The 15096-nt window shown below is 30.5% G+C and overlaps 9 protein-coding genes across 9 annotated transcripts; 4 read left to right on the top strand and 5 right to left on the bottom strand. All coding sequences in view use genetic code 6, as the record gives it.

The window, feature by feature from the left end:
• Positions 1–34: 34 nt before the first annotated feature.
• SS50377_20874 (uncharacterized protein) lies at positions 35–2764 on the bottom strand (the record flags this gene model as incomplete). The annotated part of the gene is made up of 1 exon (XM_067904811.1): positions 35–2764. The coding sequence occupies one exon, from the start codon at positions 2762–2764 to the stop codon at positions 35–37; it is 2730 nt and encodes a 909-aa protein (XP_067768293.1).
• Positions 2765–3106: 342 nt separating this feature from the next.
• On the bottom strand, positions 3107–4108 carry SS50377_20873 (FAD/FMN dependent oxidoreductase; the record flags this gene model as incomplete). The annotated part of the gene is made up of 1 exon (XM_067904810.1): positions 3107–4108. The coding sequence occupies one exon, from the start codon at positions 4106–4108 to the stop codon at positions 3107–3109; it is 1002 nt and encodes a 333-aa protein (XP_067768292.1).
• Positions 4109–4267: 159 nt separating this feature from the next.
• Positions 4268–4750, bottom strand: SS50377_20872 (uncharacterized protein; the record flags this gene model as incomplete). Its single annotated transcript, XM_067904809.1, has 1 exon — positions 4268–4750. The coding sequence occupies one exon, from the start codon at positions 4748–4750 to the stop codon at positions 4268–4270; it is 483 nt and encodes a 160-aa protein (XP_067768291.1).
• A 788-nt stretch (positions 4751–5538) lies between these two features.
• On the bottom strand, positions 5539–6336 carry SS50377_20871 (Eukaryotic translation initiation factor 3 subunit G; the record flags this gene model as incomplete). The annotated part of the gene is made up of 1 exon (XM_067904808.1): positions 5539–6336. The coding sequence occupies one exon, from the start codon at positions 6334–6336 to the stop codon at positions 5539–5541; it is 798 nt and encodes a 265-aa protein (XP_067768290.1).
• Positions 6337–6456: 120 nt separating this feature from the next.
• SS50377_20870 (uncharacterized protein) lies at positions 6457–7416 on the top strand (the record flags this gene model as incomplete). Its single annotated transcript, XM_067904807.1, has 1 exon — positions 6457–7416. One exon carries the CDS (start codon positions 6457–6459, stop codon positions 7414–7416), a length of 960 nt encoding a protein of 319 aa, XP_067768289.1.
• Positions 7417–7425: 9 nt separating this feature from the next.
• Positions 7426–8649, bottom strand: SS50377_20869 (A-type flavoprotein 6; the record flags this gene model as incomplete). The annotated part of the gene is made up of 1 exon (XM_067904806.1): positions 7426–8649. One exon carries the CDS (start codon positions 8647–8649, stop codon positions 7426–7428), a length of 1224 nt encoding a protein of 407 aa, XP_067768288.1.
• Positions 8650–8856: 207 nt separating this feature from the next.
• SS50377_20868 (Very-long-chain enoyl-CoA reductase) lies at positions 8857–9639 on the top strand (the record flags this gene model as incomplete). The annotated part of the gene is made up of 1 exon (XM_067904805.1): positions 8857–9639. The coding sequence occupies one exon, from the start codon at positions 8857–8859 to the stop codon at positions 9637–9639; it is 783 nt and encodes a 260-aa protein (XP_067768287.1).
• Positions 9640–9935: 296 nt separating this feature from the next.
• SS50377_20867 (Cysteine-rich membrane protein 2) lies at positions 9936–11666 on the top strand (the record flags this gene model as incomplete). Its single annotated transcript, XM_067904804.1, has 1 exon — positions 9936–11666. The coding sequence occupies one exon, from the start codon at positions 9936–9938 to the stop codon at positions 11664–11666; it is 1731 nt and encodes a 576-aa protein (XP_067768286.1).
• Positions 11667–11720: 54 nt separating this feature from the next.
• On the top strand, positions 11721–15089 carry SS50377_20866 (uncharacterized protein; the record flags this gene model as incomplete). Its single annotated transcript, XM_067904803.1, has 1 exon — positions 11721–15089. One exon carries the CDS (start codon positions 11721–11723, stop codon positions 15087–15089), a length of 3369 nt encoding a protein of 1122 aa, XP_067768285.1.
• Between the last annotated feature and the right edge of the window lie 7 nt (positions 15090–15096).

Here is a 15096-nt window from a genome sequence, read left to right as displayed (position 1 = left end):
GTGTACGGTGAGTAAGTAAATAAAAATCGCATGTTCACTCCCGCACTACCACGCCCAGCTCGTTCATGATCTTTCTGCGCTCTGCTTTCACCTCCTAAACGCTCAGTTCTGCCCATTTCACGCAGCAAAAACTTTCCAAAAACAATTCGGTTTTCCACTCTAACGCGATAAAATTGGCTAAAAAACCAGCGGCATAATCACGAATTTTGCGATTTGAATGCCCTAAAAATGCGAATGCGAAGCTCAAAAAATCAAAATGTGACGTAAAAACGATCAGACAATCGCGAAGAGTTTGAATAGGAATTTTTGTCTTTGAGAACGAATATAGAAGCGAAACTAAGGTCAAATCTAGCTTTTAAGACGATTTTAGAGCTAAAAACTAAGCAGATGCAAGTTTGGTTTAGTGGAAATTGGGGGAGTGGAAAAGCGAAATCAGAGTAGATTATATCTAGTCAAAATTAGATGTCGTTAAGATTTCCAACGATATTACTTCGTCGTCAAGTGAGGCAGGAATGGCATAAATCGAAGCTAAAATTATTTATTTTTAGTGGTTTGGGAAAATATTTAGTAAAAGTATGCGATTTTGTGCTAAAGCTTTGTAAATCTCCCGTTTTTTACCTTGTAGCTCTCTATTTGTTTATGTACAGAGATCAAAATATGGGGTTTTGAGCGTTGGGAATAATTCTGAGAAATGACGGTCGTAGAAAGGTTTATCATGAAGGGAAGTGATGTGAATGACTTTTTCAATTGCAAAGATTCTAAATGTTGTAATTTTACTACCAATAAAGTAAACAGAACATTTAATGAACTATTTGAAAAATTAAGGATTTTCTGCTAACTTAGCAAAGATTTAATATGACCTAAATCTAACATATGAACCTATATCACCTCTTTCATCATTAGAGAAATCGGTTAAATATGATCGAATGCAATTATAAATCAACAAAGAATCCGTAGCATACCTGTACTTAGAGTCTATTAGATTTAAATACACAAGGCGTAAATAAATATCTTTAGATGATTGAAACTAGGTCATAAAGTTCTAAAGATTCTCTCCTTTTTCTACTTCTAATAAAAGCTAAAGAAAATTATCCTTTTACTTCGAATTTTTAAAGTCAGATGAAAGTTCACAAATTTTTTAAGTAAGGTTAAAAATTGGGAAATTCAAGTCGTTTCTAAGCTCAGAAATCTTAGCATCCACGAAGAAATGCTTGACTGAAAAGGGTAGATTTAGAGTTATAAATTGGATTGCCTTGGAAATTAATGGCTTGGAAATATTATACATTAATACTTCAAGAATAAGAATAGATAATGCTGAAATATTAGTAAAAAGAGTATTTAAATCATCCCTGTCAAGCCCTTATGATAATACTGTTACTAATTAATTATTTAATAATTCAAATTAAAAGTCTTTGTTAATCTATGAGCAAATAATTAAGAATGCTCCAGCTACTTCAAATTATTCTTTAGAAAACATAAATGGATAATATTTGGAAATATCAATTTAAAGATGTTTAAGCGAATTTTAACATAATATTTAAATATCATGATTAGTGGATAGAATAATCTAAGATAGGCAGTCTGAAAAATCATTATGAAATTCTTAATTATTCTATATAATTTCTATAGAAATTTAGTATCCATATTCAATCTTAAATAATAATGATATATCTAATTAAGAAGAAATTTATGGATATTTGTGTAATAATCTACCATCAATTTGTTAAAAACAACTCGCGGACGCTGATCTAACTTCTGCTTCTTTATGGAATAATGCTAAAGCTAATGTTACTTATGCTATCTTTTGATACAAGGATTTTGAGTATGATAACTTAGCTGACTGATAGAATACAAATAAGCAACTATCGATGTATAGCTGAATAAATTTAGAGTTTTTATAAAAATTATATTAAATTAATTATCTAATACAAGTTTCATCCAGACTTAGTTAGTGTTGAAGCCTGAACCCATAAATTAGTGATATAACCGCTTTAGACTCTTCAGATACTAATGAAAAGCTAGATTATGCCCATTCTATAGCATTATCACTTTAGCTAATTATATATGCAAATGCTTCCTTTCCGCTTTGATATACATTTTGACACAACTATAACCCATTCTAAAATGTTTATAATGAAGTAATTGAATGAGCATAATATATTGTTATCGCTTACCGGACTTATTTATTTGAATGATTAAATAGGTTAAGTATTGTGGTTTCAACCTACCTTTAGTTGTACTGTTTTAACATTTCGGTCTTAAAAATTATAGATAGCACTAATTAGTTGATATTCTATGGCTAAACTACACCTTCTAAATTAAATAATTCAAACTCCAACAAATCCTCCTACTGAAGCTTGCTGACTGCAGTTTTAACAAATAGCTATTGATATCTCCCACCATCATTGATAGAGAATTAAAATATTGTTTAAAGAGACTTAAAATCAAAACTGGTATGAAGATTAAGCCATAATAAACACATATATAACTCATCATAGGCATTTTTAATTGTTGTTGTATTGTAATGAGTTCTATGTTTTTCAATAAAATTCGATATTATTTACATTCTTAATGGCAAATAAACCAGCAATAAGTCTGAAACAGGCAGTAAACCTTATAAAGGTCTTGCATAAGACTTATATAATTTGTATATCAAATAAATATGATAAATACAATCAACAGGTTCGTTGCCTTATTGCAAATCTTAAATTATACTATTAGACCTTTTACAAAATTATTCAATTAACTCTTCTCTTCTGTACATTTATCGTCCAAAAACTTCATAAAAAACATAATCCGTTTTTGGATTATACATTAAACTTCTAAAGATTATATTATATGGCGTATAATAAAGTTTATTAATTATTTGGTTATTGTAGTTTTAAGTATAACAATCTAAAACTAAAATAATCCGGCATTATTAGCACCAAATTTGTCTAATATCTTAATCTTACTAGAATATTTTTAAAATTTAAGTAGTTTTATGGTCTATATTTGTAAATATTATTTTAATTAATATACTAGAATATATCCTCTTTATAATGTAGATCTCGCTTTAAAAGCAATTCCTTGGAGTGATATTATAAAATTATATTGTATTATAAAATCAGATAACACCATATCCGCCTTTGAAAACACATGCAAGGCCAGCCTCTTCGCTACACTTTTTACTGCATAAGTTACATCTAACACATATACTATTATCATTCTTTAAAAACATAGGGTTTCTAATAAATTTTCTACTAAAACCAACCATTTTGCAGCCCAATTATAAAGCTTTCTTTGCGTCTTCAATATTTTAGAATCCACCAGTTACTATGATAAAATTGTCCTCTAAAAATTACTTATCCATCAATTTAACCATGTCTTAGTAATAAAACGTATCAGATTTATCATCTCTACCAGTTAAGAAAGCACTACGTTCATCGCGACCACCACCAGAGATTTCAATAAAATCGAAGGGAATAGTCTTACAAATATTTAATGAAAACTCATAGTTAACACCAATTTATGTCATAAAATCATTTGATTAAATTTTTACTCCAGCATAAATAATTGGCTTTACAGCATTAAAAACATCTGTCAAAAGCTTAAAATCCATATACATATATTAATCTGTTCTTTGATTATAACCTGAAGATATACTTTAGCTTAATAAATACTAGTGCGCAGAATGGATTTGTACTGCATCATAGCCTGCTGATTTCGCACGTTCCGCAGCTTTTTAAAAACTTTTAACTACGTCTTCAAAATCTTATTTAGACATAGTATTAATATCGTATTTCTCAGCATTTGGAGCCTTGATACCCGCGTGAGCAAGCTAACAAACAATAATAATATCTTTATTCACATTTCTAATTGTTTAGACAACTTTTTTGTGATGCTCAATAGTAGAGTCATCTGAAATCGACAATTAGCGATCGGAGAACCTACCATTGAGTTGAACATAGGCATGCTACATAATAATGACTGCGGGACCACCCTCTGCAATTTTTGTATAAAAATCGTAGAATTGCTTTTATGGATAACCATTTCCGTCGCAATGAGCTGAATATGTCGCGGAATGCAAGTATTCGTTAATAATTGGTTTTTGACAAAACTGAGTCATTCAAGAATAGTAAAAAATATTACTTATTATTTATTATTATATCATATTACATATTTCTGAACAGTTTATTAACTTTTATGCATTATTATCCATTATTTTCTAAAGCGTAAACTTAACCGCTCCTAATCCCTTAGTCGAAAAACGCTAGCCTCCGATCACTCATGCCTACCTACTATCGTCCAGAAGACCTGTGTTCATTGCATCGAACTACGGGGCCATGGCCCTCAAAACTGACGATGTGGTAACGTCATCCACCCCACTTCCCTGCCGGCAGCGCATCGCAAGAAACATTGCGATAATCGTCACCAGAGCGGCCATTCCTGCGGTAAGAATAAGTGAGAAAACAATGCTAACCACCATGTTCTTATAACTCGAAAGACTCAAAATGGCATCCGCTGGGAAATGCTAGCAGAACACAGCCTAAATGAGCATTGCGTCCGGGATTTCGATTGTGTAAGCTCCACTATTCAAGGATATGACATCGTTAAGGGCGAAACTCTCGCCACTGCCGTTTGCGTACAGAACTGTAAAATGGACATTTTCCGGCGTTTTCAGAGTGCAGGAGTGGCTCTATTTGCGGATACGGAGCGTGTGCATGCTGAATTCGTAGTATTTGAAGCACTACTAAAGCGCGACGAGCATTTTTGGGAGGGTTGGAGGTTGAGGGTCGTAGAAGAGGGTTTAGTGGTTAAAATGGATTGGTGAAAAATAGATATACGTTAATATTATATATATTTCACTGTAGTTTGAGGAATAATTAATATTATATAGCATAATATAAAAATAAAATTATTTGATATAAATTGTGCATGAAAAGTAAATATGGATAAAATATGAGTATGTAAACTATTAGAATAAAAATACGTATATACTGCTGATTTAGCTAGATAATATGATATTTCAATCGATGGTTTAGAACAATTTGGTAATACTTGGTAGTTTTTATAGGACATAATATATATTGGATTCATGTATAATTTTATAAATAATACAACAAGTATTAATTATTTACAGTTTAATTATATAGGTGATAAAATGTCAATACCCATCAGAAATGATATCATGAAGTTTGCGTTTAATCAAGTTAAAAAATTCTGTGAAAACACTTTACATTTATTAAATTTACATAATATCTATATCTATGGTCTTCTCCTAAAATCGATTTAAACTAAAAATATATTAAAAAGACTAGCCATTTAGCAACATAGAGACTAGACACTCGGTCTTTGTTATAGGTACTACCCTAGTCAAGATACGAAATTTATTATTAAAATATTCTTGAATCGGAGCTGTAAAATATGGCATAGTATTTTAAAAAATTAAAAAATAGAGAACGTGTTTGATGTATAAAAGATATATCATCTCAGATCACTCTGGCAAAATAAATAAAAATGAATGATTTCATAATAGAAATGGTCAAAAAGTGACAATCACTTGAATTCTCTAGCACCAGTATACATGGCATAAAGGAAAGTGTTTTCGCCGACTATTTCTATTTTCTGAATACTCTTTTCGCACATTTTTGCAGCCTCCTCTGTAATGAAATGGGCAAACGCAAATCTCCAACGTTTATCTTTGTTATCTTCACGGATAAATAGATTTTTAGGCGGATAACCAATCATAACTTTTCTCAATTCTACAAGTTGCTTTTCAATATTCTTTTCTTCGTTTTCATGACCTTATGTAATAGCTGAAATCTTGTCTTACTAAAGTTTATTAACATGCTTTTAAACAGCTTAAAAGCGGCCATCCAAAAATTTTTATAACTCTGGGCGTTCCCAACCCATCGGAATAGGTTCAATTTTGCACGAATATACTATTTCACCTTTAATTTATTTCTTTTACAAAATATCTTTTACAGGACAGTCTTAAGATATATGGGGTCCACGACAAATTTAGCATTAAATAGTAGTAGAAGAGTTTTTAACATGTTAACGGTTTATTTATACTCTAACTTCATTAGGGGCAAGGAAATCTTATTCAGGGGGTTAAGGGTTGGTTGCATTAGTGAGTTCATGTTAACGGGCATTGTATCTTCTTATTGCTGCTGAAGAAAGCATTACTTGAGATTAGATAAGTTGGTTAGTAACAACTTGCGTTTTAACATCCTCATCTCCCTTTTCAAAATAAGTGTATTATGTTTCGGTATAAAAACCTTCTTTGTCTATTTCAGTCTTTAAGGTTAGATTTTTTGTAGGTCTGTAAATTTACCCAGGAACGTAAGCCATTATGGAGCGTAAAGTGGAATGATATATAATTACTTATAAATAATATAATAATACTTTAAATTTTGTTTTTTCTTTTAAAGACCTATACTATATAACTACAATATTTATATACTTGAAAAAATGGTGCAACCTGAACTTTATAGGTACTTCTTGCATAGTGAGCCAGTTATTAATGCATTTTACTCTAGTAAATATATAATATCTCTAACAAAAACTAGCCTTCATTTATGGTTTCGGTATTATGGTTTTGAATCTGACTTTGTCGAAACTAAAAAAAAAATTTCACAGACAACAGAGTTAGTATAAATGGCGTAAGTCGACGATGTTATAATTATTTTAGATAAATGCGGTGCATTAACTTTAGTACGAGTAGATCCAACTTAGGAACTGGATGATAATAAACTAGTAGTTTACCATTTAGCAAAGTTAATATCATCTGAGCCCTGCGATATGCATTTACAGTTCAATAGGCTTTTTATTGCTTATTCAAATGGAGATTTAGCTTTTGTGCCTGATATAAGTCTACTAATTACAAAATAATCAAATTTTTATTTATAATATAAAGTTTCGGAAAATAAGAAGAAGCAACTGATTTATACTAACAAAGACTACCTCTTTGTAGTTACAAAAAAGAACTCCAAAGTTTTTTAGATCAAGAATTAGTAGATAGTTCCTCTTGCTTATTTATCTAGAGATCCTGCATAGCCTGATATTTCAACTCGCGATTTGACTTCTTTAGTGGTAATGGATGATTTAATAGTTTTTGGAGACAAATTTGGACATTTTTCGTTATGGAGTATGTCAGAATTTGGGTTTAAGGATCTATTTACTTAATGGTATTAGGGGCTTGAAATTAGTTCGTTATGCTGTAATGAATAGAAATTAATTGCAGTAGGGTTTGATAAACAGGGATCAGGGGTTTTATATAATCTTAAAAAAGCGGAAATATTTGGATTATTTGTCGCACATTCGAAAAAGATTAATTCTAGTTATATAGTAGACGGCATGATGATTACATCTAGTGATGATTGTTCATGCAAACTATGGAGGCTATGGGGAGATGACGACGTTAAAAACTGAGGAAATATATCACTTGTTTACATTTACATTATAATATTCTAGGGTAGCATCTGCAAGCTACTTTCCTGATTTTTAGACATCGATAAGTTTATCTTCAGGTAGACACAAAATATGCTAGAAACTACCTAAAATCTTAGCATCACATCCAGTAAGATAATTAGTGATATCTTTTATAGCATTTGAACTCCAACCATAAGATCCAAAAACAATAGTTGGCTTGTTTTTAAAAACTAGAAGCCCTCTAAGATAGCTTAAACAGGCCTCAACATTAGGCATCATAGTATGGTTAAGCGTAGGACTTCCAATTGCAATTCCACTTGCATCATAGCAGTTAAGACAAGCTTTAGTAAAAGTATTGACTTTTAAATCAAGAGGAATTACTAAAATATTTTCCTATTTTATTGATTCAGCTAATACTTAAGTCATTTAAGCAGTAGATCCGTACATTGAATCATATAATATAACTATTTTCTTTTATAAGTGCTTGTTCTAGTGAAAATCACGATAAATTTTAACTACTTTTTAAATAATTTCAGTATTGTTAAAAGCTAATCCATGGGCAGGCAGAATCATCTAAAAATCATTTGAATCTACCAAAGCAAGTGCAGTTTTAAGTTAAACTTATAAGTGCCCCATAATGTTGCATAGATATTCTTTTGTTCTTAATAGAACTTTTTCTTGAATTAAATCTGTACAAAATCGTTCGGTGGATGCAAGATGCTAACCAAAAATATCCTAAGAAAATAATATACCTTCTTCTTTAATGAAACTACACATAGATTCAGGCCAGTGAAGTAATGGAGTTTATTTAAATGATATGGTTCTTTTACCTATATTCAATCTGTATTCGTTATCTACTATCGTAATTTTTGTATCTTGATCTATAAACTGAAATGCTAATAAAAACTCTTAACACTTTTTATTGCAAAATACAGTAGCATTTGGTGTTTTCTTAAGCAAATAAGGAAGTGCAGAAGCATGATCAGGTTCTGCATGTTAAATAACTATATTCTTTATTTTATCTAATGAACATACTAAACTTATTCTTTCAATATACTCAGTAGAAAATGTTTCTCTGACTGTGTCTATCAAAGTTGGTTGCTCATCCATAAGCAAATATGAATTATATGATGTACCATCTTCAGTAAAATATCCATGAAATTACCTTACAGACCAATCTATTGCACCTACCCAATATATTTAATCTGTAAGCTAAATATTAAAGTTTGACATTATTAAAATATAAATCCACTTATTAATATATATAGTATCTGAATATATAAAAGCGATTTAAATAAATTACATTATTATGTCGAATTCTTCCTAAGACTTTTTTGTATACCAATATATCATATATTATTCAATATATTTATTAAATTTATATTATGCTAACCAAAAGTAAATTATTATCCACAAATTTATATACGAATCTATAGAATGATGTTAAAAGTCAATTACAAGAATGAGTTCAAAATGCTCCCAATGTCACCATCAGCGACTGGGCACCAATTGCATCATGCATGTGCCGCACTGTACGGCTTTAAACCATCGAGAATTCTAATTTCAGTGTCAAAAAATACGTATCTGAACTAAAAACAGGAAATTGAAAAACAGATCGAGACATCAGAAATAACTCTAAAATATATAGGCCCGTAAATCTCATATAGATTAGTATTTATGCTCGAGTACATGGGTCCGCTGTTAATTTCCACATTTCTTTTTTCTTCAACTCCATAGGTGTATTTTTGGATTTTCCATTTCTCTAAACGCATTTTGGAAACAATGTTCGTCCACGAATTTTCTAACGCGACAATGCCGATCCGTAACGTTTTCAAGAACTGTGCATACTATTACGGATTTTCGTTCTTCGTTCTGGTCCAAAATTAAGTAAATTTCAACGTGTTCTGGGGTGTTTGCTTTATAATTTCAGAATTTCTGAATGGCTTTTGCCATATACATTTGCGTCTAATTAGGAGTGGTAAAAAAGGTTACTAGAACCCTTCAAGTCTGCTTTTCAAATATGTGGCTTGCCCTAATTATACGTTTGAACTTCTTTCTTGGGTATGTTTTGGACTCAGCTGCAGTAACGCAAGGGCATTAATTTTTGCTATTTTCGGTTATGGCTAGATTCGCGTGTGGGGTTACAAGAAATAGGAGCGCCTTAATGAGCTGTTTCCTGAGAGTAGAAGAAAGTTTGCAGTTTTTCCAGTTTTCGGATTGTGAAATTTTTACTATAATATAAGTTATTTGATATGAGAATTTTTACAAACACGCAAAAATATTTTTAAATATTTTATATAACATGTAAAATATGTTATTTTTGGTTAAGCGGTTTAAATTCAAAGTATATATATTGTTTAAACACATAAATTATAGTTTTAGTATAAATATATTTTAACCTGTATCTCCTTGATACATAATATTTGATACAACTAATAAATTCATTTCATCATTCCTTTTATTAAGTCACTTAGTTTGCAGATTCAACTCATATCCCGCTCCACCTTTCCCATTAACAAATGGGTGCTGACGCTGGAGAATGCACTAGCTCACTTAACAATTGCAAGGACGGATATTTCTGCCCCCTTGTTGCAGGAGAGGAAAGCATCACATGTCTCACTTGCTCTGAGGATCAGCCTGTTGGTGCTTCGTGTAAATGTGGTACCATACTATAAAATTGCGCATAGTGTAACTCAGAAAAATGTGATTTATGCTCTCACACATTTTTCCTCAAAAATGAAATATGCGAGTCGTGCGGTGCGAACTGCCGCTCGTGCACAGACGAAAAACAATGCTAAACATGCAGCGTAGGTTATTTTTTAAGCGGATAAACGTGTGAAAAATGCTCGGAAAGCTGTATTACATGCTCTTCAATAAATACTTGTTTAACCTGTAAGAGCGATCAGTACTTGACACCGGAATCAACTTGCAAAAACTGCTCTAAAAATTGTACAAAATGTAATGCAAAAGAGGAGTGCGAAGTTTGTATCTCTAATTATTATATCAGTTCTACATTTAAGTGTGAGCTTTGTGATATCGCGATGCCAGAACAACTGTAATGTCGCTGTGATACTTCACTGGTAAGAAATTGCGCTTCCTGTAGCGGTACAAAGTGTATTTCCTGTATTTCGGGATATAGATTAATCATAGGCTCATGTTTCAAGGACGACTGTATGATAGATTCGCAGTGTAAGGCAGGTTAGTTCTGTGATATTTCAGAAACATCTACTAACACTTGCATCACGTGCTCGAGTAGTTGCAAGGCATGTCATGGAAAGTGGAATTAATGTATTTCTTGTAAAGAAGGTGCATTTTTATCGCAAAATACTTGCCAGAGCTGCTCGCAGGAATCACCAGCCGGAAGCCTTTGCAATTGTGGTGAGAAGTAATTTGAGAGTTGTGGGATGTGCAAAGATGGGGAATGTGGAAAGTGTATTGATGGCTTCACACTCGTTGGCGGCCAGTGTTAGAAATGCTAGAAAAATGCTCCTTTGGGGAGCGTCTGCACGTGCGGTGGAGATTTGCTCAAAAACTGCGCCAGCTGTTCGTAAAAAGGCTGCGGTTCTTGTGTTGATAACGCAGAATTAATTCTTGGGACTTGCATAGTTGAGGGGTGCGGATTACAAGCTCCTTGCAGGGAAGGCTAATACTGCCACAAAATTATTGCCGCTCCGGATTCTTGTATGGATTGTGCTTCGAACTGCAGTTCGTGTTTAGATATTAAAAGTTGTGAAAAATGCTCACCTGGGCATTTTAAAATGGATAACAAGTGTGTTTCATGTATGTTAAATGATAACTAAGAATGTAACTGTGATGATACTTAAATTACAGGGTGTCGCTAGTGTTAAGGCAATACATGTACTATGTGTGCTCCGGGTTATTCATTGAAAGAAGGAAAATGTGATTTTTGCAAGGATATCACGTTAGGGCAAGAATGTCAATGTGGAGATATTCTCATTCCAAATTGTGCATAATGTGATACAAATAGTAAGTGCTAGCTCTGTGTTGATGGTTCTAAGTTAGTGGAAGAGCAATGTTTAGAATGCAAGTTGAATCCCGGTATTTGCGGTGTTAATATGTCAGTCGGCTCAATTATTGGAATTGCCGTTGGTTCAGTAGCAGGATTGGTCATTGTATGTGTTATTATAGTTATTGTGGTCAAGAAATCAAGCAAAAAGCATAAAATGCCTAAGCGGGATAATGATGTTCTCATATAAAGAACCGATTCTAACAGTTAATTAATCGTGTGATAACAAACTAATTATATATATTCATATGCATTATTTTTGATATACACTCCTTAAATGATTATTAGCATTGATTTAGGAAATTCTAATTCAATGTTCTCTATTAATATAGATGGTTCTGTTTAATCTTATAATTCCTAAACAAATTTTCCTACAAATGATAAGTTTTCTTCAGATTTGTTTATTTCACTATTAAATAAACGCAAACCAAAGTTTATTAAATTAACTAGCAAAAATGCATCTTTTCAAAAGGCAATTCATTAATCAACTTCTTAAATAGATAATTATTTTTGCCTTGCAAACTATAAGCGTTAACTATGCTAAAGTAGCTTAAATAATAATAATAATATTTTCGATCTCAAAATTACAGATAGTAAGATAAATTTCTCTGCATAAGAAGTATTTACTACGGTGTATTTATTAATTGTAAACTAATTATTCGCAATATTATAAAATACAGAGGATGAAATCTAATGGATAATCACGATTCCATCATTAGCATCTACTGACTATTAAATTTTTATGAGAAAATGCCTTGCAAGTGCATTAAATATATATAACTAAACGAATTTAGATAAATAAGTTAAAATAAATATAGAAAACATTTATACCGTGCAAGAACCTGTGGCAGCATTTATGTAAATATCTTATGAAAGTAAAGTAAATATAAAACCTTCGGAAAAAATTTATTTGATTGATTTTGGAGGGTCTACTATTGATTTTTCGATATTTTAAGTTAATTAACAACAACAGATACCAACTTTAATATCATAATGTGGATTAAACTGTGGAGGTAGTTATATAGATTAAAAAGTACTCGAGATTATTACTAATAGTTTGTAGGTTACTGGAAATTTACTATATTTAATTAAGGCATTTTAAAAAATCAAATCTACAATATTTGATGAAGATTTTATTTAATTGGATTTATTTAATTATAACTTTGATGTTGAGGTTGCTGAGATTAATTGCGATTAACTTTCTGATAGTATCGCTTTTGATTCTGATGAGAAATTATTACTTTTTGATAAAAGCTTTTTTGATACAATTTTAGAAGATATTATTACCTAAGTATCAACATAAATCAATATTTTGTTCTAACGTTTTGGAATTCCTACTTATGTTTTTTTAACAGGAGGGTTTATTAACTGCCGCCCTTTACGCAATAAAATTTAATAATTTTTAGTAAAAAGTAATGTTAAGTAAACTTTATTGGCATTCCAACCATCAACTTCTATAGCAATGGGAGCTGCTCGTATTTTAGATCATGATATTCATTAACTCCTTGAATCAGATATTATACTTCAATTTGAAAATTAATAATGTAAAATAGCGTCTAAAAGTTAGATTATTAAAAAAATCTAATAATTTAGTTTTATATTTGATTTACCCGATAAAAGAAGTTTTTGTTCATTAGTTTTAAACTAAGGTGAATAACAATTTTAAGAAATTTTCTATACACCACGCTTTGCTAAAAGAATTATAGTAAAGGTTTCGATATCCCCGTTTTCTTCTAGTGTTTAAGTTTATTATTCATGGGTTTTTAAGGATTTAATTTCATAGGAAATGAGTAGTAAATATGATTTTTAAGAAGTGCAATTATTGCCACTTGATTGTAGGATACTTGCAAATATGAATTACTTGCTTCAAGTAAAAGATAAAATATTATAAATACATGGTAATGTCGAAGATACTATAATTTTAATTATACTCTATATGCTTAATGAGTTTTCGTAAATATTTGTTGAAACAGAATAATAAATTACAGCACAGTCATCAGATATATTTTGCTTGATTAGCATTATTTTACCATTGCTAGCTTTAACTTCATAAGAGTTAAAAATAAACTGTTTATTGTTAGGATTAAATATCTAAATAATTGTTGATATTTTTGTTTTATCCGAATTGTTTAAAATAACAAGTAAAGATATATAGCACACTTTACAAACGTTAAGTTACTCTAAAATAATGAATATTTTATAAATACTATAAATTTAATCATAAATATTTGATTAAAACTGTGGAATAATTATTTAATATCCATCGTTATTCTATCTGACAGATTAGTGCTTTGCTTATAAATTAGGCAAAAATTATTACATTTTATAGTAAGTTAGTGCAACTGCTAATTTCATTGTTAGATTATCAAAAGGTTTTATAACATAAATTACTCAGCCAATTGTTTGGGCCATTTTAACACATTATTAACTAGACTAATAGAATTCATAGATATTTATTTAATCTAGTAGCAGATAAGTTTATATGAGTATTCGTACGAAATAAGTATAATCTGTTAAAATTATACAAAGCATACAGGACGACTTTGATAAAATTATTCATTTGATTCCTTTAGTGGGTAAAACTATTATTACTGTTGATAGGTAATAATATTATACACATTAATTTTAATCTTCATAATGTTTAGTAACTATTAGCTCTTAAGGCGAGAACAATCTAGATACTAAATTCTCAAATCTCTCTTAGTTTTCTAATTGCTTTAAATTGACTAGGAATAATTTACTTTTACTTTCTAACTCTTATGTAGAAATGGCATTGGCAGAAAATACGCTAAGTATATCGCTGGTTATGGATTTATAATCACTAAATTAGTAAAAATTCATTTTTTCAGATAATCTTATTGCGATTGATAATAATATTATCCAGACACAATTAGTTATTTAAACAAGTTTACCTTTGAACCTAACTAATAAACTTAATTCATAAATAGTTCACAGTAAGTTTAACACGTTTTAATTTGTAAACATATCAAAACCTGAAGATTTTTCGACTTTTTCCCTCTAAAACTGTAATTGTTGTGATGATCCAGTCAATGCACCTAATTGTATTTTAAATACTAGTCAAGATGATTTTCCGTAATTTTTTGAGATCTGCTTAACTTGTGCTCTAGACGATATACAAACGTAATATAAGAAGCCATACTCAAATATGATTTCTTATAAAGCAAAGGATACTATTACTACTATTGGAGATGAATTTACATTATATCCTATTGTGTAAATAGGTTAAGTAGTTTTTTCGATTTTTGATTAAGTTAAAGATTTACTAATAAAAATTTATTAGTAAAATTTATTCAGTAGCGATATTTTTAGACATTGCACGGAGCATCATTATTTAGGAATTCCTTTAAAAGACGATGCATTTATTTTACACTGCCCTTACTAAAACTGTAAGTTGAAATTTTGCGGCTTATGCAATACGTGGCACAGCCCATCTCATAAATGTATATATTAATTAGGAATCAAGTAGTGTAAAAAATGTCTAAGCTTATATGAGAAGTCTAGTGGTTGTAACCATGTAACTTGTAGTTGTTGTGGAGCACATAACTGCTATGTTTGCCAAGATACTTTTACTACAGCTTAATAATGTTATGCTCACTTAACTAGAAAACATGGTGGGTATTTTTGAAGTGATT

The sequence above is a fragment of the Spironucleus salmonicida genome, chromosome 1 (assembly GCF_000497125.1).
Source record: "Spironucleus salmonicida strain ATCC 50377 chromosome 1, whole genome shotgun sequence".
NCBI classification, from domain to species: Eukaryota; Fornicata; order Diplomonadida; family Hexamitidae; genus Spironucleus; species Spironucleus salmonicida.
The sequence above is the reverse complement of the archived record's forward strand: the minus strand, read 5'-3'. Positions and strand labels throughout refer to the sequence as shown.